The sequence below is a fragment of the Cebus imitator genome, unplaced genomic scaffold, assembly GCF_001604975.1.
Source record: "Cebus imitator isolate Cc_AM_T3 unplaced genomic scaffold, Cebus_imitator-1.0 Scaffold264, whole genome shotgun sequence".
NCBI classification, from domain to species: Eukaryota; Metazoa; Chordata; class Mammalia; order Primates; family Cebidae; genus Cebus; species Cebus imitator.
Window position 1 is genome coordinate 2,619,442 of NW_016107579.1, and position 19,951 is coordinate 2,639,392.

At 36.0% G+C, this 19,951-nt stretch overlaps 1 protein-coding gene across 3 annotated transcripts in view; it reads left to right on the forward strand.

The window, feature by feature from the left end:
- The window catches only part of PTPN4 (protein tyrosine phosphatase non-receptor type 4), a 219,111-nt gene that overhangs the window by 37,623 nt on the left and 161,537 nt on the right, over positions 1-19,951 (forward strand). For all 3 annotated transcript variants that reach the window (XM_017500262.2, XM_017500263.2, XM_037728403.1), the window contains exon 2: positions 705-859. In XM_017500262.2, coding sequence (XP_017355751.1) covers positions 722-859 — 138 coding nt within the window. In that variant the 5' untranslated portion in view covers positions 705-721. The remainder of the gene's footprint in view (positions 1-704; positions 860-19,951) is intronic.

Consider the following 19,951-nt stretch of genomic DNA (forward strand, 5'->3'; position numbering starts at 1 on the left):
CAAATAATTTGCTTTTAGAACTTTGAACCTACAGATTCATTGTCTTTAAACATCTAGTATTGCTCATATCACCGTGATTTCTGTTCTTTTATAGGCCATCTACTTTTTACCTCTTAGGTTAAAAATTCAGAAGTGAAGATTGCTCGCCTTTTCTATTTTGTTTTTGTTTTCTTTGGAATAGTAATAATATTATTAGGTTGAATTTTGAGGATGGTTAAAATGGAAAGTATTGTTTTGTTTTTTAAACTTCTGTGTTTCCCCAACACATTAAGTTTTTTAAAAAAGGGAAGGGCCTGCCAACGTTAAATTTTTCCTCCTGCTGTCATTCTACAGTGTTTTAAAATATTTCCATCAGTGAGTAATACCCAACTTACTGAGGTAGCATAATCCTCCCGCCCCTTTTGGCTACTCCAAAGTTTACATATTTTGAATTGGAATATGATTTCCTCAAAAACTTTATGTATTAAATCTTCTGGATGGAGCAGTTCAAAAAAAAAAAGCTCTGCTTCAAAGCAGGTGGTAACTTTAGTTTGATGATGAAGTATGTATATCTAAATTATACCTACAATTCTTATTCTGGTGTTTCAAAATTTATAACTGTTTTCCACCTAAGTTTTAATTGAAAAATATATAATAACTTTGCCTTTAAAACTACATTGTATCTTCTACCAACCTTTCATTTAGTAAATTTTTTTTCCACTTAGACCTCGTGTGGACAGTAATGACCTCTCGTTTCCGATTGCCTGCTGGCAGAACCTACAATGTACGAGCATCAGAGTTGGCCCGAGACAGACAGCATACAGAAGTGGTTTGCAACATCCTTCTTCTGGATAACACTGTACAAGCTTTCAGAGTCAATGTAAGTATTTTGTGTCTTTTAAAAAATAATCTCTGGTTATAAGTCTGTATTTAGATATATGTGTAAACTATAGGATTAATAAATTATGGTACAGTTTGAAAAGTCTTGTTCAAATAAGAAAGTCTTTTGGGACAGGATTATATTAGGTGCATGCTCTCCTTCAAATTGGGTCTTTTTAAAAAGTGTTGTTCACTGGACATTGTTGAGAAACCAACAGTGTGCATTATGATTAGTAGAGCAGATCCATAGTGTGTGTGTAGTTTTCATAAGTGTGCTTGAGGTGCCTGAAAAAAATTGGTTCTTTTAAATAGTTTATACATTTTCATGGTAATTTTACTTGTAGTGTCTGTGAGCAAAATTTCTGCTAAACAAAGATAAATGACGGCCCAGATCTTATCTGTTGTCTGAAATATTTATTTAACAAATATTTTTTCATCCTGTTTGTGTCTGGCTTTGCTCATTGTTATTTGTGAGTTTTACCCATTTGGTGTGTTAACAGTAGTTAGCTCATTGTTACTGCTCTACAGTACCCTTTTGTATAAGTATACTACAGTTTACTTATCCTTTCACTTACTATTTGCTTGTCCAGTTTGTTGGTGTATATTTGGATTTGTTTCCACTTTGGGCTTTTACCAAATAATATGGCTATGAAGATTCTTGTACATATCTTGGTACATATAAAAATGTATTCTCCCTTTTTATTTAAAAAATCTTCAGCCTATAGAAAAGGTAAAATAATATTATAATGAATACTCATATACCCTTTACCTAGATTGACCCAGTGTTAACATTTTGCATGTTTGGTTTATGTTTCTTTCTCTCTACATGATGTTTTTTTTTCCCCTGTACCTTTTGAAAGTAAGTGCTTTAGCATCCTAAGAATCTCATAATTACCACAGTACCGTTATCACATCCCTAAATTTAACATTATGAAAATAATAATACATACAGTCTGTATTCCAACTGGAGTTGCTTATTCTTCAGGTTGTTTTGGTATTTCCAAAGTCTCCAGGATGTTTTCTGCTGTTCTACTTGGGTATTTCTGTACTTTGAAATCTTTAAGTAATATAAAATATGAATCTTTCTTATTTACCAGTGTAAGCTTAAAGATAGCAGGATTATGAATGTATCTCAAATTCCAAGCTATTTCACATTGAAAAAGGGGCTACAGAGGAGTAAATGTTGCATCATTATCATTGGAAATACCTTCAAGATTATCTAAAATACTCAACAGATTCAGTAAGCTTTTCTAAAAAGCTAAACTTTTGATGTCTTTTGTATTCTGTTATCTGTTAATATGTAGGTGGAATATAGGTTGCCAAACAGAGATAATATAAAACGGAGAGAATTCTACTTCATACAAATGTCTACTTAATAGAAACTTTCACATATGAGATAGTTGATATAAGAACATAAGCCTTTTTTCTCTATTATTCACGTATTAGAATTCTTTTTTGGAAAAGACATAAACTTAATAACTTTTGTCTTAGCTTAAATATAGCTAATATTTAGTTTTCATTTTAACTATAGTTTTGAATGTGTTTCAAAATATTGTAAAAAGGTTTGGTATCTTTCCCAGCTAGCATAATTTTCTGTGGAGCACTTTAGTTGACAGTAGTATGCTGTATTTTTCAATGTAGTAATCAATGTGCTGTCTAGTTACTCTTTTAGAAAGGCATATATTTTTATATACTTATATTTAAAAATATGTATTACATATATTTAGCTGGCAGTTTCAATAGAGCTGGATATATTACCTAGAATGATAAGTAAGTTTACCATTCTGTGGTGCTAGAGCTACCATTATCTCAGGTCATCAAAAAACTTAAGAGGAACAATATTTATGAAAAATTGTTGGATATGTAGTATATTTATTCCTCTGGGTATTTGAACCCAAGCCATTCAAACCAAAAGAGTTGCTTTGTACTTTTGGATTATTTATCTTTTAATCTATGTGAATAAATCTCTAGTTACATACTTTACAACCTGTGGAGTGGTATGTGGTAGCCTGCAAACTAATTGGGGATTTGAGAGCTCTGGTGTTTGTTTTCTTGTGTCCACTTAGTACCCTTAAGTCTCAGAAATCCTTTGTGGGCAGCTGCCAGGTTCACCAGCATTTCTCTGTTCACCAAGAAGGAGAACTAGTCAGTTTCCTTTGGAGGGTACCAATCATTGATTTGTAAAGTCAACCATTGGAGTCATTGCTTTTTGTGAAAGATTTTTGCACCACAGGTGAAATATTCATGTTGCCAAAGCCTGTTTTTTTCCATCTGGTAGTTATCTCATCAAAGCTGTTTCTGTATTTTCTGAGGGAAATTGATATAATGAAGGAGTTGATATAACTTCACTAGATCTTGCTTTTACTCTGCTGTGGACATAGCAGTGATAAACCTGTTATCACTAGGTTTGTGTTGGCTTGCATTGTTTCAGTGTCAAGTCCTATTTTCACTGTGGCTTTGGTATAATCATTTATTTATTATAGCCAACCTGTGGAGGGTATTGTCCCTCTCATGCCATGAATTCATTGTCAACTCACTGAATATATTTCCATTAAATACTTTAAAATGTATAGTGTCTGTACTACATGGATTGATTTCTTTAGTCTATGAGGATTTTTTCCCCCTAATTTTTGACTTGACTCTTACTTTGGTGCAGCTGATTAACATTATCCTGTATGATGAATAAGGAAGGGCTGGAAGAACCAGCCTATTTTAGTTACTGTGACTGCATAAGAAATAACCCTAAAACTTAGTGGCATAAAATAACCATGTATTGTCCTCAGGGATTCTATGAGTCAGAGATTCTCACACACACACACACACACACACACACACACACACACACACGGCTTAATTTTGCTCCATTATGTGTCAGGCCTCAGCTGGAAGACAAAGGCTGGAGGCTAGAATCATTTGAAGGCTTATTCACGCACATGGTTGTTACCTGAAAGCTGAGGCTGAGGCACCTATATATGACCTCTTTATGTCCTGAACTTCTTCACAGCACAGTGGCTGGTTTCTAAGGGTGAGCATCTTTAGAGAGAGAGCCAGACTGTAGCCATATTGCCTTTCCAATCTGGCCTTGGAAGTCATATAATGTTATTTTTCCATGTTCTGTTTGTCAAGGCTGTCACAGAGTTATGGGAAGGGAAATAGACTGCATCTTGATAAAAATTGGAGCATCATCATGTGGGATCAGAAATGTTGCTGTGGGCTTATTGAGAAAATACAGTCTGCCAATATGGCGTCCTGGTGGAGATGTCCAGTTTGCCTCTTCCTCATCACTTACCATACCCATGTTCCTACTTTCATAGATACCCAGAAATTTCATTCCAGAACTGTCTCCTTTGCTTTTCAAGGGGTAGCTACCATATTTAAGGAGTAAGAGATGATGAAAGACAGGTTTAATTTTTATTATTTGCTCTTTGTGTTCGTTATTTAAATTATTTATCCAGGTGTGCCATACTCTTAAAAAAAAAAGTATGTGTGTATATATATGACACACACACATCTATCTTTTAAATTTGATTTATGTATGTTTTATAAGTGTATGTATGTACATGTAATTAGCTTATTCATTTACACAATTTTCAAAACCATATAGTTCCATAGGTCTTGAATTTGTAGAGCCTCACTGCCAGTGTTCTTAGAGCTGAGTGAGAGGAAGGGTTTGGAGAGGACTTACCTATTCACTATGTAGACTTTTTCATATTATGCAGGCTCTGTCTATACAATACGGGCAGTACAATCTGCCTGTACAATCAGCACAGTATAAATCAATCAACTGTACATGATGCTCCTGATTACAGAGTCCTTCATTTTCTTCAGGTAGTAAATCTCCAGTTCTCACAGTGATTGGCTGTAGGGGAGGGGAAGTGAGAGGAGTCATGTACGGGCTGTTACTTATATAGACTCTCAAACAGCATTTTTTCAGTCCTCCCTGCCTTTGCTCTTTAAAAGATAATTTGTACCCTTATTTCTAGAGTTTGTGGGGTAAATGAACTTGCTTCTAGGCCTTTCTCACACTGTTAGCTTTTGTTCAGCTTTTTTTCTGTCACTTAAGTTGGTGACCACTTAAGTTGCTTTTCATTTTCCAAAATTTTCAGTGTAGTCTTTTCTTTCATTACTAACTATATCTATGCTGTTATTTTAGTGTGCCTTAAGCAAACATTTATGTGCAGCCTTCCTCATTTTTAACCTTGACATCTCTCGAGTTGATTGACAACAGTGCCTACCTTGAAGAAGAATTTATTAAATATCAAATTTTAAAAAATAAAATCAGCTGTTAAAATGTAATTGGTTATCTTTAGTATTAAAAGACATAATTTTGCCAGCTTTTATAGTATATGAAAAATCCAACATTATAGTGTATGATAGATTTTTAAAGCTTTTATCTATTTGAAATGCCTTTTTCTCTAGGCTGTAATCATATTAAACACTAGAAAATTCTTTTGTCAATCAAATTTATAGTTGAGCACAATTAAGGTGACCATATTTTTTGTTTTATTATTTCATCCTGTTGTGGTTTCAACAAGCATATAGTTCTTGGATCTCATATCATATTTGTCATGCATAAGTCTGTTACTGAAAATGACATTTACTTCCATGAAGTAAATAATCTATTGAAAGATTATTGGGCAGTTATCCAATGGTGATTTTATACATCTTTATTTTGAAGACTAACTCTGTGACTGTACACAAGTTGTTTTTGTCTGTGTTTCATATTCTTCCTTTGTTAAGAAAGAATAATATCTACCTGACATTAATGCTTAGCATTAAACAAGAATGTTGGTGAAGTGCCTGTTTATGTATCTGACTACGTTTAAAAAGGTTGACTTTCCTCTATTGCTTGTAATCCAATTGATCATTCTCTAGTTCAAGAAATGTTTTCTTGGAAGCATGTTATTTTTGAAATCCCACAAAATAGCAATCTACTAATTGTTTGATATATGTATATAATGTTTTCATCCATGTATTGGTGTACATATACTTCTTGCAAAACCCAGTTTTTTCCTGGCTGTATTGATTAAAAATATATATACACAGAAATTTTAAAATGCCAGTTATTTGTAAAAAGTAAAGAGAAAACAATTGTCAAGTGTTACTTTTATGAGAATTAGATATTTTTTTATCCTACAGAAAATTGTAGTTATTCATGTACATTTAATAATTATTGAATATCTAATATACATTATGGAGTATAATTCAAAAGTAGCTATCAGCCATTAAATTCTGAGAGATGTGTTGGATTCTATTTGGAAAAATTTTCAGCTTAGTTTTCCTTCTCTGGAAATTACATGTAGATTTTATTCTTTTTTGTAATATGTATAATGCACAAAACAGTGCAGTACACAGATCTTCATTATATAACTCAATGAATTCTTTTATGTATACACCTGTGGAGCACCAGCAGATTAAGGCATTGAATATTTCACTCAACAAAAAGGATTTCCTTGTGCCCCTCTAAGTATAATCAGGCATCACTTAACAACAGGAATACATTCTGATAAATGCGTCATTAGTTGATTTCACCATCGTGTGAGCATTATAGAGTGTACTCACTCACATGTAGATGGTATAGCCCATAACACACCTAGGATATATGATATGGCCTGTTGCTTCTAGGCTACAAACCTGAACAGCATGTTAGTGAACTGGCTATTATAACATAATGGTATTTGTCTATCTAAATATATGTAAACATAGAAAAGATATGGTAAAAATACAGTATTAAAATCTCAGCCAGGCACAATGTTAAGCATCTATAGTCCCAGTTACTCAGGAGGCTGGGGTGGAAGGATTGCTTGAACTCAGGAGTTTGAGTTCAGCGTGGACAGCATAACAAGACCTTGTCCCTGAACAATAAATTAAAAAAAATAAAAAAATCTGTAATCTATGGCAGTGGTCCCCAACCTTTTTGACACCAGGGACCAGTTTCATGGGAGACAATTTTTCTTCAGACTTGGGGTTGGGGGGGATGGTTTCAGGATGATTCAAGCACATTGTATTTATTGCATATTTAATTTCTGTTATAACTGCATTGTAATATAAAATGAAATATTTATACAACTCACCATAATATAGACTCAGTGGGAGCCCTGAGCTTGTTTTCCTGCAACTATATGGTCCCATCTGGGAGTGATGGGAGACAGTGACACCCGAAATATATTGCTTATGTCTCATTTACTCCATAATCTCATTTCGGCTGCTGTCACTGCAGAAAATCCTACTTCATAAAGATAGGATGTTGGAAATGAAAGCAGAGTTTTCAGTGCTTTTGTGGCAATCTCAGGATATTTCCTCGTGACTTTAATCTGGAATTTATGGAGATGTGAAGTTGTCTCAAACATACTTTTATAAGGCCACAATCATTTGCGATCTCTAGCAGTTGATTCTCTTCTAGGATGAACAAAGTTGATTCACCTGATTTATTCACAAATCGGTCGCATATCCATTTCTTCCCAGTTTAGAAGTCTTTTATGGTTGGGAAGTAAAGCTCAAATTCTTTTGAAAGCTGAGACCATTCTCAGAAGTTGCCATAGAGCTGCGTGAACAGACATGAATTAAGGGAATGCAGTTTAATGTGGTTGATAATTTTAATCACATCCTGCAAAACATTAAGTTCAGGTGACACTCTTTGGCTAGCCAGCATTTCTTTATGGATGACACTGTGTCACATTCAGAAGTGACCTCTTGGATCCAAGTAGTGAAACCAGAAAGCTGTCCAGTTATGGCAGCTGCTCCATCCATGCATATACTGACACAAAATGACCATTCAGAGACTTGAATAGCTGTGCAGCTGTGGTGTTGGTTGGCAAGAAAAGTGCACATAACATATCCTCATGCACATCTTTCTGAAAACTATCACACAAAAACAAGCATTGTTGCCTTGTTAAGTACTTAGTAGACTTGTCAACCTGGATTAGATGCCATATTGACTCATTAATTCTCTCTAATGTTGTGCCTCAGTATCTTCTGTGATTTCGTCAATTCATCTAGTTACGGTGTTAGCTGAAAGAGGAACATGTGCCACTCTTTGAACTACAGCCACTCCTAAAAGTTCATGACAAATGTGCTTAGCAGTAGGCAAGATCAACTCTTTAAAGGACTCTTAGTTTTAGCAATGTGGCTAGCCACTAAGAATGTTGCGTGTTGTCAATGCAAATACATTTTAAGTGGTGGCCTTCAATAATTGCTTCTGTTCTTTGTGTTCACAATTTTTCCTTTTGGAAACTCCAGAGGCTTATCTTTTAATGCAGGGCGCTTGGTTTCTATGTGGTGAAGAAGTTTTGAAGCTTTCATGGCTTCATTGGCTAGCTGGGTTGCCACATATCATACAAAGCAGACTTGGAGAATGTGAATCACCTGTTGCAATGAACCTGCAATTTAAGTAGGACTCTTGGTATTTTAGGTGCAGTTTTCTTTTTGTTGGCAGTCTTAGAGTCTTCTACTGTCTCAACATTGGGTCTTTCCCCCTTTTCAAAGAAGCTCTCTGGTGATGTTTGGTTTTTACTCATTTTGGCTAGGGTTAGCTTGTAGACTTACCAAAACTGTGACTGAGACAAGTACACAGTTCAGGGAAGAGGCAAAAGAGGCATGGACAGAAGTGGTAAATAAAAAAATGGGTGGGCCATGTGTGGACTAAAGTAAGTGTCTGATTCTGACTTAAAGCCTGCCACCAGATGCAACTGTACAATTGGAGTATCTCAACTCACTTGCCAATATAAAGCTTGTCACTTGCCACTCACTGTGATAGGGTTTTGATATGAATCTGAATGCAATCGATTTATTATGGTCTCTGTGCAATCAAACCTCTCCTAATGTTAATCTGTATTTCTAGCCACTCCCCAGTGCTACCATAACTGCCTCAGCACTACCACCTCACCACTACTTCAGATAATCAAGCATTAGATTCTCATAAAGAGTACACAACTCTCATATGTGTGGTTCACAATAGGCTTTGTGTTTCTATGACAGTCTAATGCTGCTGCTGCTCTGACAAGAGGCAGAGCTCAGGCAGTGACGTGAGTGTTGGGGAGCACCCATAAATACAGATAAAGCTTTGGTCACTCGCTCGCCCACTGTTCACCTCCTGCTGTTTGGACCGGTTCATAACAGGCCATGGACTGGTACCGTTCCATGACCTGGGGGTTGGGGACTCCTGATCTATGGGACCATCATTGTATATGCAGCCCGTCATTGACCAAAATGTCATCATACAGCTCATTACTGTATATATTCCATTTTATCAACTTTGTTTACTTTTTTCAACTTTTAATAACGTTATTTAGTGATTACTTTAGAAATTAACACAATGTGACCTTCAAAAGTGTGCCTTTAATTAGTTCTTCCACTATGTCCCTCCAAATGGGAAATCCTTAAAAACAGTTTAAATCCATTTACTTGCCTCCTATTTTTGCTATTGCTTTTATGTCTTATTGTTTTCACCCTTATATGTTATAAACCCTGCAGAGCATTGTTATTATTAAACAGTCTTTTATATTTACCCATGTAGCTACTCTTTCTAAAGCTATTCATTTCTTGCATATACATATTTCCATCTAGAATCAGTTTCCTTCATCCTAAGGAACATCTTATTCTTTCTTGAAACAGGATCTATTACTGATAGATTCTCTCAGCTTTTAGTTTGTCTGAGAATGTCATTAGTTACTCTTCACATTTTGGAGGATAATTTTTGCTTTATGTAGAATTACATACTGATAGGTTTTTTTTTTGCCAGTACTTAGGCTTTCATAGTTTCTCCTAGGAAGTCATCATTTGTGCTTCTTACTAATGTTCTTCTGAAAGACAAGATATGTTCTTTATTCTCTGACTGTTGTAAAGATTCTCTGTCTCTTTGATTTTTAGTAGTTTGTTTATAGTGTACCTAGATGTGGTTTTTGTGTTTGTTCTGCTTGATGTTTATGGAGCTTCTTAAATCTGTAGGTTGATATCTTAAAATTTTGAAAACTTCTCATCCTTTATTGATTCAGATACTGCTTCTAATTTTCTTTTCTGTCCCCTGGTCTCCAGTTGCATATATGTTAGACCATTTGCATTCCATCTAATGTGTGCTGTTTTGTTGTTCAGAATTTCTTTCTGTTTCAGTTAGTATAGCAATTTTTCTGTGTGTAAGTTTGCTAATTCTGTTTTTTGGCTGTGCCTTATCTGCTATTAAACCTATTAATGAATTCCTATATTTCATATATTGTATTTTGAAGCTCTAGAATGTTCAGATGATCTTTTTATATTCTAAGTTTTTTGTTTTAATACTTGATAATTCATTTTCTCTATTTTTCTTCCATTGCTTTTAATATGTTAGTCATTTTGAAGCCTTTGTCTGCTAACACAAGTATTTATTTTTCCTTTTTTACAAAGTTTCATTTTAAGTTCAGAGGTACAAGTACAGGTTTGTTATGTAGGTAAACTTGTGTCATGGGGTTTGTTCTACAGGTTATTTTATCACTCAGGTATTAAGCCTGCTATCCGTTAGTTATTTTTCCCGATTCTCTCCCTCCTCCCATCCTCCGCTCTCTGAAAGGCCCTAGTTTGTGATGTTCCCCTCTGTGTCCATGTGTTCTCATCTGTAGCTCCCACTTACAAGTGAGAACATGCAGTATTTGGTTTTCTGTTCCTGTGTTAGTTTGCTAAGAATAATGGTCTCCAGTTCCATCCGTGTCCCTGCAAAGGACATAATCTCATTCTTTTTTTATAGCTGCATAGTATTCCACGGTATCCATACACCACATTTTCTTTATCCAGTCTCTCATTGATGGGCATTTAGGTTGGTTCCATGTCTTTGCTGTAGTGAACAGTGCTGCAGTGAACATATGTGTGCATGTGTCTTTACAGTAGAATGATTTATATTCCTCTGGGTATGTTCCCAGTAATGGGATTGCTGGCTTGAATGGTATTTCTGTCTTTAGGTCTTTGAGGAATCAGCATGCTATCTTCCATGATGGCTGAACTAATTTACACTCCCAGTAGCATTGTGAAACATTCCTTCTTCTCCACAACCTCGCCAGCATCTGTTATTTTACTTTTTAATAGTAGTCATTCTGACTGGCGTTAGATGGTATCTCATTGTGGTTTTGATTTGCATTTCTCTAATGATCAGTGATGTTGAACTTTTTTTCACATGATTATGCCTTATAGATGCTGAATATTAGACCTTTGTCAGATGTATAATTTGCAAAAATTTTCTCCCATTCTTTAGGTTATCTGTTTACTCTGTTGATGGTGCAGAAGCTCTTTAGTTTAATTAGATCCCATTTGTTAATTTTTGCTTTTGTTGCAATTGCTTTTAGTGTCTTTGTCATGTCATGAAATCTTTGCCCATCCCTGTGTCCTGAATGGTATCGCCTAGGTTGTCTTCCAGGGTTTTTGTGCTTCTGGCTCTTACATTTAAGTCTTTAATTCATCTTGAGTTAAATTTTGTATATGGCTTAAGGAAGGGGTCCACTTTCAATCTTATGCATACATCTAGCCAGTTATTACTGAATAGAGAATCTTTTCCCCATTGCATGGTGTGTGTGTGTGTGTGTGTGTGTGTGTGTGTGTGTGTACAGACACACAGTTTAAGATCTGGGATACATGTGCCCAACCTTTCTTTCTGGCTGCACTTAACATTTTTTCCTTCATTTCAGCCTTGTGGTGAATCTGACAATTACTTGTTTTGGGGTTGATCTTCTCAATGGTTGTAGGAGCGTGGCATTGTTTCTGGGCTCTCTATTCTGTCCCATTGGCTTATGTGTCTGTTTTTGTACTAGTACCATACTGTTTTTGGTTACTATAGCCCTATAGTATAGCTTGGAAGTCAGATAGCGTGATGCCTCCAGCTTTGTTCTTTTTTGCCTAGGATTGCCTTGGCTATTTGGGCTCTTTTTTGATTCCATATGACTTTTAAAATAGTTTCCTTTTGTTCTTTGAAAAATGGTGGTTAAATAGGAAAAGCATTGAATCTGTAAATTGCTTTGGGCAGTATGACCATTTTAACAGTATTCACTCTTCCTATCCGTCAGCATGGAATATTTTTCTATTTTTTAAGTGTCCTCTCTGATGTCTTTGAGCAGTTGTTTTTAGTTATACTTGCAGAGATCTTTAACTTCCCTAATTGTGTTCCTAGACATTTTATTTTATTTTTTGTGGCAGTTGTGAATGGGAGTTCATTCCTGATTTGGCTCTTGGTGCATAGGAATGCTATTGATTTTTATATATTGGTTTTGTTTCCTTAGACTTTGCTGAAGTTGATTTCAGCTTAAGAAGTTTTCGGGCCGAGACTATGGGGTTTTCTACATGTAGGATCATGTCATCAGCAAACAGGGATAGTTTGACTTCCTTTCTTCCTATTTGGATACCATTTTTTTTCTTTCTCTTGCCTGATTGCCCTGGCCAGAACTTCCAATGCTATGTTGAATAGGAGTGGTAAGAGAGAGCCTCTTTGTCTACACAAGTATTTACATCACCCCTAAGTCTGTTTTTACCAACTGCTTTGTCTCTTGATTATCAGTCAGTTTCCCCTGCTTTACACATCTGCTAATTTTTCATTGTGTATTGAACTTTGTGAGTGAAATGTAGAGTAATGGACAGCATACTATGACCATGGGCCAAATTCAGCCTGCTGGCTATTATTGCATGGCTGATAGCTAAGAATGGTTTTTTACATTTTTAAACGTTATTGTTTTTGCCGTGTTACCCAGACTGGTCTTGAACTCCTGGCCTCTAGGAGTCCTCCCACCTCACTCTGCCAGAGTGCTGAAATTGAAATGAGCCACCATACCCAGCCTCTGTTTGTTTTTTAAAGAGCATGTACAACAGAGACTTTGTGTCCTCAAGCCTAAAAATATTTACTTTCTGGCCTTTTATAGGAAAGGTTTGGACCCCTATTTGTTGGAGCTCTGGATTATTATGTCCCTCTAAATAGTAGTGAATTATATTATGGCAGGTGGCTAAATAGCCAGTAGATCACTTTGATCTTATGGAGGTTAGTTTTAGGGCTTTTAAGGTAAGTCTGTTTCACCTTTGTTCTTACTCCTAAGACAGTTTGTTTGGGTAGTCTAAACTACGTGACTAAGGTGTTCACCAAGATTCTCTCTCCTCTGAGCCTGGACCACATCTCAGAATTGCACAACCTCTGCAATCTCTGTTTAGTTAACAGCCATTTTCTCCTAGGGATTTTAAACCTGTGTATGCACCTCCAGCAAAGCAAATGAGGATCATAGGGGAATTTTTTGTGTATTTTTATAGCGTTTTTTCTTTGACTTTTTCCATTCTAATAACCTACCCCCAAAACCCAGGAACCTTAGCAACCCCAAACGTTAATTTTAGTTTTCTTATCCTAGCAAGACTGCCACTCTCTGCTTGGGCTTTGTTTCTCCACAGCATGGTTTGGCAAGAGTCCCCAAGGAAAAAAACCAGTGTGGGACTTGATTCATCTGTCCTTTTCTTCCAAGGATCATAGCTCTGTGTTGGTTGGTGTCTGTTGCTTATAAATGTTACATGCATGGTTTATTTAGTCCGTGTTTGGTCTGGTTTTTATAGATGCTTATAACAGAGTATTCCAATACCAGCTACTCTATATGATCAGAACACCAAATCCTGATTATTTAAAAATATGAAAATGTATCTTAGTATATAATCCGTGAATTTTGATTTGAAACATTTAACATGTTACTTGCTGTATTTTCTGATTCATTGTTTACTTGACCCAGATAGTTGAGCTAAATATGACTTAGATCTCAGTTAATAATAGTAAATATATGCCTCTTATAAAATCAAAATGGCCCTTGCTTTCCAAAGATGGAACCCCAAGCAGCTGGGCTAATGGATTTGATATTTTAGAATATTTCATCTGCCACATTTGAGATGCACACTAATTGATCTGAGTACAGCTGTTGTTAGAGAAGCTTCTTTCCTTGGCTGATAAATTATTAATACTTAATTATTTAACATTTTTGTGTTTGTTGTTTATATATCTAGCATCTTAAAAATATTTTAGCCTATACTCTTTTTTTTTCTCTACTATATTCACAGTGTGTTTAGAGACAGTGTCTTGCTCTATCTTCTAGGAGGAAATGTGGTAGTGCTATCATAGCTAATGCAACCTTGAACTCCTGGGCTCAAGGGAATCCTCTCAACTCAGCTTCTCAAGTAGCTGGGAATATGGGCATGTGCCACCATGACCAGCTAATTAAAAAAATTTTTTTAGAGATGACATTTCACTATGTTGTTCAGGTTGGTCTTGAACCTGATCAGGTGATCCTCCCACCTCTACCTCCCAAACTGCTGGAATTACAGGCCACTGTGCCTGGTCTGCTCGGCTCTTAAAGTGCTGCCTTATGACTTATTTCATATTCTTGAAGGGAATACTCATTTAAATATTTTTGCCATCATAGTGCTGTGTGTGTCTCTCATGAAGTTTACTTAATAGTATGCCCATCTGAGATAGATGTGGTCTGTTCTTTGGGAAAGGATATATGACATAGCTCTGTTTTCTTGCTAGTACTTGCATAAAGGAGCTTTCAGTATTCATTGGAATGGGGTTGTTGAGCATAGAAAAAGATATAGTTATCACATAAGGAAGCTACATGACTCACTCTCTGCTGCCTCACTCCCTGTCTCCCTCCCCTGGGTAATTGTCCTGATTCCCATGTGGATTCAAGAATCCCCCAAGGAAGCTCTGCTGCCCAGTCTGGCCCTTTTCCCAGACACTGATGTTGGTGTTGATGTTGATGGATGTGCTCTGCTGATCATAATACTCTAGAGAGGAAATTGTGTCTTATCTTTGAACCCACCATTCATAATGTTTATTCCTTACTGAAATTGGATAGTTCAATATCTGTATATCAGGAATTTGGTTTCATATTAAAGGTAGTATCCATTTATTTGAGTTTTTGCCCTTATTGGTTAACGTTCTTTTCAATAATTAGACTTAATAAGTACGCTTCCAAATGTTTAAAATAAAACAAAGCTGGACTTGCACATGTACATATATATATATATATGTATATATATATATGTATGCTTTACATATAAATACGCAGCTTTACATATACACAGATAGGTGTGTGTATATGTGTGTGTGTGTATGTAAAGCCGGACTTGCATATGTATATGTGTACACATACACTTGTATGCACACATGTAGCAATATTATTTACTTTTGAAAATATCCTGAAACTCTTATCCTCTTGGTAATTCAGTATAGTAGTAGATCTTCCTCTTAAATATTACTCCTAGTGATATTTTATTACTCTATTTTTCCATTTACCTTTTGAATTCTATACTTTTTTTTTGAGATGGAGTCTCACTCTGTTGCCAGGCTGGAATGCAGTGGCGCAATCTTGGCCAACTGCACCTCCACCTCCCAGGTTCAAGCGATTCTCCAGCCTCAGCCTCCCGAGTAGCTGGGACTATAGGCACACACCACCACGCCCACTAATTTTTGTATTTTTAGTAGAGATGGGGTTTCACCATGTTTGCCAGGCTGGTCTCGATCTCTTGACCTTGTGTTCTGTCTGCCTCGCCCTCCCTAAGCACTGGGATTACAGGCGTGAGCCATCACACCCAGCCTCTATAATTTTTAATGTATAAGTTTGGTTTCTACAAAGAAAAGTGACAGCTGTAGTAGGTCAGGAATTAGTAATAGTATTATTACACATTTTTTTGAATGTGCAGATATTTCCCTTTGATGATTCATTTGATTTGTTTGTGATCAACTTCAGAGCTCATAGTTTAGGCTTTCTTTTGCAATTTTTAAATTTTTTTTCATGCAAAATCTTGATGTTGATAGGCACTTGATATATTGAATAGGTACTTAATTTAACACTAGGTTAATTCACAACTTTGGATTCACTATATATATTTTTTGACATCACTTTGAATCACTGGGAGATGACTTTCATTTTTCTTCATCAAGAATATCTTGTGTGGGAAGTGTGCTAGTTCTTTATATCCTTCATTTTTTAAAATGTCTTAAGTTTTACCCTAGACTTAATTGATAGTTTGAGTAGAGAATTTTGGATTGGAAATAATCTCTCAGAGTTTTGAAAATATTGCCTTCTATTAATATTGCTGATTAGAAGTCTGATACTATTCCAATTCCTGATTGCTTATGTATGACGTATTGTTTGTAGACATTTAAAAAATTTTTTCTTTTCACATTTCTTTTTGTTGAAATTTCATACAGATCGTTCATGAAATCCACCAGCTTGCAAAATGACACTCATTGGTTCTCCACTATGCCTGGTGTCCCTAGATTTGAAGTTTATCTTAGAATATTTCAGGGGAGGTATAGAATTGAGAACTGAGGGACATTACTGTTCCCTACATGGATTTTCAATTTTTAGCCTCATGCCTTGTCTTGCTGTTTCTCACACTTATCCTCCAATAAACGTTTGAGCCTTTTTGTGTGTTTGACTTGCTTCCTGTTGGTATCCCTCTCTGCAGGTATTTGATGTTTAGCTCTGCTGTCTCTTCCACATGCTTTTTATCTTCCGAAGTGTTTTAGTATCTCTTTAGCTGATATCTTCTCTCTTTTTGTTGTTCTTGTGGTTTTTATGTTTTTAATACATTCCTTTTTTTTCCCCTTCAAATTAATGGGCTTTCAGGAATGAATAAAGGTAAACACATTTTTAGTCCACATTTAGTCCATTTTTAGTCCATCACATTTAACTGTGGGTTTAAGCATTTTTGAACAGTAAGTTATTAATTCTTCTTTCTTTAGAATAATAACAACAGTGGATGTTGGTTTGCCATGAAATTTTAATCACGTTCTTGTATTTTAATTAAAATCAAGTTTTCATTTTTGAAATTTGCCTCTCCCATATTTCTATTTTACATGCTTTTTAGGGACTATAACAAGAGTCACCTTTGTAATCAAGTACCTAAATATTGCAATCTTATCCCAGCCTTTATTTTTTTACTGTAGCTGCTTCTGCAGTGATTATCATCTAGTTAAGAAATTCATCAGTTTATCAAGGCTCATTTTGTTTGACCTCTAGGGCTTTAAAAACTGTTACCTCTCCTTATTTCAAGGAAAGCTCTCTTCTCTGTGATCACATTCTGGATATACTTCATCTGTTTCTTACATATTAGTATTCCTTGAGGATTTACTATTGTCTTTTGTGTCTTTTTACTTTCAATTCTTTCCTGGTTGCTGAAGATTGTCTTATCTGTTTTGTCTAGTCTGGAAATCTTTCCTCAACTCAAATTCTGTATCTGCTATAGATTTAAATAATAGTTTAAAAATCTTTGAAATATTTCTTTTTCTTTTCTTCCTTCCTTCCTTCCTTCCTTCCTTCCTTCCTTCCTTCCTTCCTTCCTTCCTTCCTTCCTTCCTTCTTCTTTCTTTTCTTTTTCTTTTTCTTTTTTTTGACAGAGTTTTCTCCTACTGCTCAGGCTGGAGTGCAGTGCTGCAATCTTGGCTCACTGCAGCCTCCACCTCCTAGGTTCAAGCGATTCTCCTGCCTCAGATTTCCAAGTAGCTAGGATTACAGGCATGTGCCATCACGCCTGGCTAATTTTGGATTTTTAGTAGAGATGGAGTCTCTCCATGTTGATCAGGCTGGTCTCAAACTCTTGACCTCAGGTGATTCACCCACCTTGGACTCCCAAAGTGCTGGGATGACAGGGGTGAGCCACCATGCCTGGCCAATCTTTGAAATATTTCTTACCGAAAGAGAGGCTGTACTCCCTTTATTGAAACCTTGGTGAGCCTATGTGAGTGCCATTTCTTCCAATAGAATCTGTTGGAAGCAAAGTTGCATGACTTCCCTCGCTGGCTTAGAAAAGATCCTTCAGCATGGTAAACTCACTCTGGAAGAGCATTTAGCTGCCCTGTAAGAAGTCTGGCTCCCCTGAGGCCGCCATGTGGAGACCCTGTGGAAAGTCAACATGGTATATAAATACATCTTTTTGATATCTTGTCTTTTCATATTCATTTAGTTCAGAATATTGTTAAAATTTTCTCTGGACTTCCTGTTTTCCCTATGCATTATTTATATGTGTGTGGTTTAGTTTTCAAATAGTTGAGGATTTTTAATGTATTTTTTATATATCTTTCTCTTAATGATTTCTATTAAAATGCTGTTATGAGAACATACTTTATGTGATTTCACTTCTTTTAAATTTGATAAGGTTTGTTTTAATGGCCAGAATATGGCATATCTTGGTGAATAGTCCATGTGCATTTAAAAAAAGATATCTATATTACTCCTTTTTTTAGTGGAAAGGCCTAGAAATACCTAAGCCTTTAGATATTAACTTAGGTTAAGTCGGTTAGTAGTGTTTTTATTTTTTATATTTGAAGAAAGTTGAGACATGCTCTCACTATGTTGCCCAGGTTGGTCTCCAACTCCTGAACTTAAGCCGCCCTCCCATCTTGGGCTCCTAAGTAGCTGGGATTTGTGTTTTTATATCCTTGATGTGTTTCTGTTCACTTTGTTCTATCAGTTATCAAGAGAGTAGCATTGAAGTCGAGTATAATTGTGCATTTATCTATTTCTTTCAGTTATATCAGTTTTATCTTTTGTATTTTGGAGCCCTATTGTTAGATACCCCCTTGGGACTGTGACTCTTTTATCATAATGTAAGGAGTTGAATATTTAACTTTTTTTTTTTTTTTTTAAATTGAGACAGAGTCTCATTCTGTTGCCCAGGCTGGAGTGCAATAGTGTGCAGTCTTGGCTAACTGCAACCTCTGCCTTCCAAGTTCAAACAGTTCTCTTGCCTCAGCCTCCTGAGTAGCTGGGTTTACAGGTGCGCACCATCATGCCCAGCTAATTTTTGTATTTTTACTAGAGGTGGAGTTTTCCATATTGGCCAGGCTGATCTTGATTTTCTGACCTCAAGTGATCTGCCTGCCTTGGCCTCCCAAAGTGCTGGGATTACAGGTGTAAGCCATTGCGCCCAGCCGAATCTAAACATTTTTAAGCCATATTAAAACAAAGCAAGTTTTTGTTTGGTACTTGTATAGAATCTTTCTGTAAACTGACACTTGAATAACTTCTCTTGGCTTCCCACGTTATGGAAATTATTTTGTTTGTGAATATATTGTCCATCTATCAACTTGCTTAACCCAAGATATTATTTATTTTTAATAGTTTTGAATAATATTTAGAATGTGTGTCTGTAGAAATAGCTTTTTATAGGTATCCAAATTAATATTACTATAATTGGAATATGTATTAATATCTATCAAGTAATGATGTGTGTTTATTATTTCCACAGAGTTTTCACTTTTCACGTTTGTTTTAGTTATTCTTGTCAATAACAATGTGATGGGGCAATTATCTCTTTTTTACAGATAGATAAATCAAATTCATGGATTTTGTGGCTTGCCCATAGCCGCATGCTAAGTAGTAGAGCCAAGACCAGAATCCAAGCCTTTTTTTTTTTTTTGAGATGGAGTCTCGCTCTGTAGCCCAGGCTGGCGTGAACTGGTGTGATCTTGGCTCACTGCAAATTCTGTGTCCCAGGTTCAAGTGATTATCCTGCCTCAGCCTCCTGAGTAGCTGGAATTGTAGGTGCCTGCCACCACACCTAGTTAATTTTTGTATTTTTAGTAGAGATGGGCTTTCACTATGTTGGCCAGGTTGGTCTCAAACTCCTGACCTCAGTCAGCCCACCTTGACCTCCCAAAGTTCAGGGATTACAGGTGTGAACCACCATGCCCTGGCAATCCAAGCCCTTTGACCCTTCAAACCGATGTTTTTATTTCCCACACCATCTGCTATCAATTGGATGGTCTTCTGTTTCATCTCTATGTCTCTTTGTGTACCATGACATAAATTTAAAAATTAAAAGTTATGGCCATGAAAGACCAAAGATAAATAGTGGTGTTGTTTTTCTTTTGTTGAACATAAGAATGTAATAGTAAGTTATTAGGGAAGGCTTATTAGACATTCAAATTGCTGCTTTTCCACCTCAATTTTATAGGTCTGTGTTGGGACCCAGGTGTGTATATCTTAAGTGAGTACACAAGATAATTCTGATGCACATATTCTCTGGCCTTACAGAGAAACACAGTTGGGAGAGATGGAGACTGCCTTGGCCTCATTAACATTCTATAATTAGCTGTATATTTATAGAACAG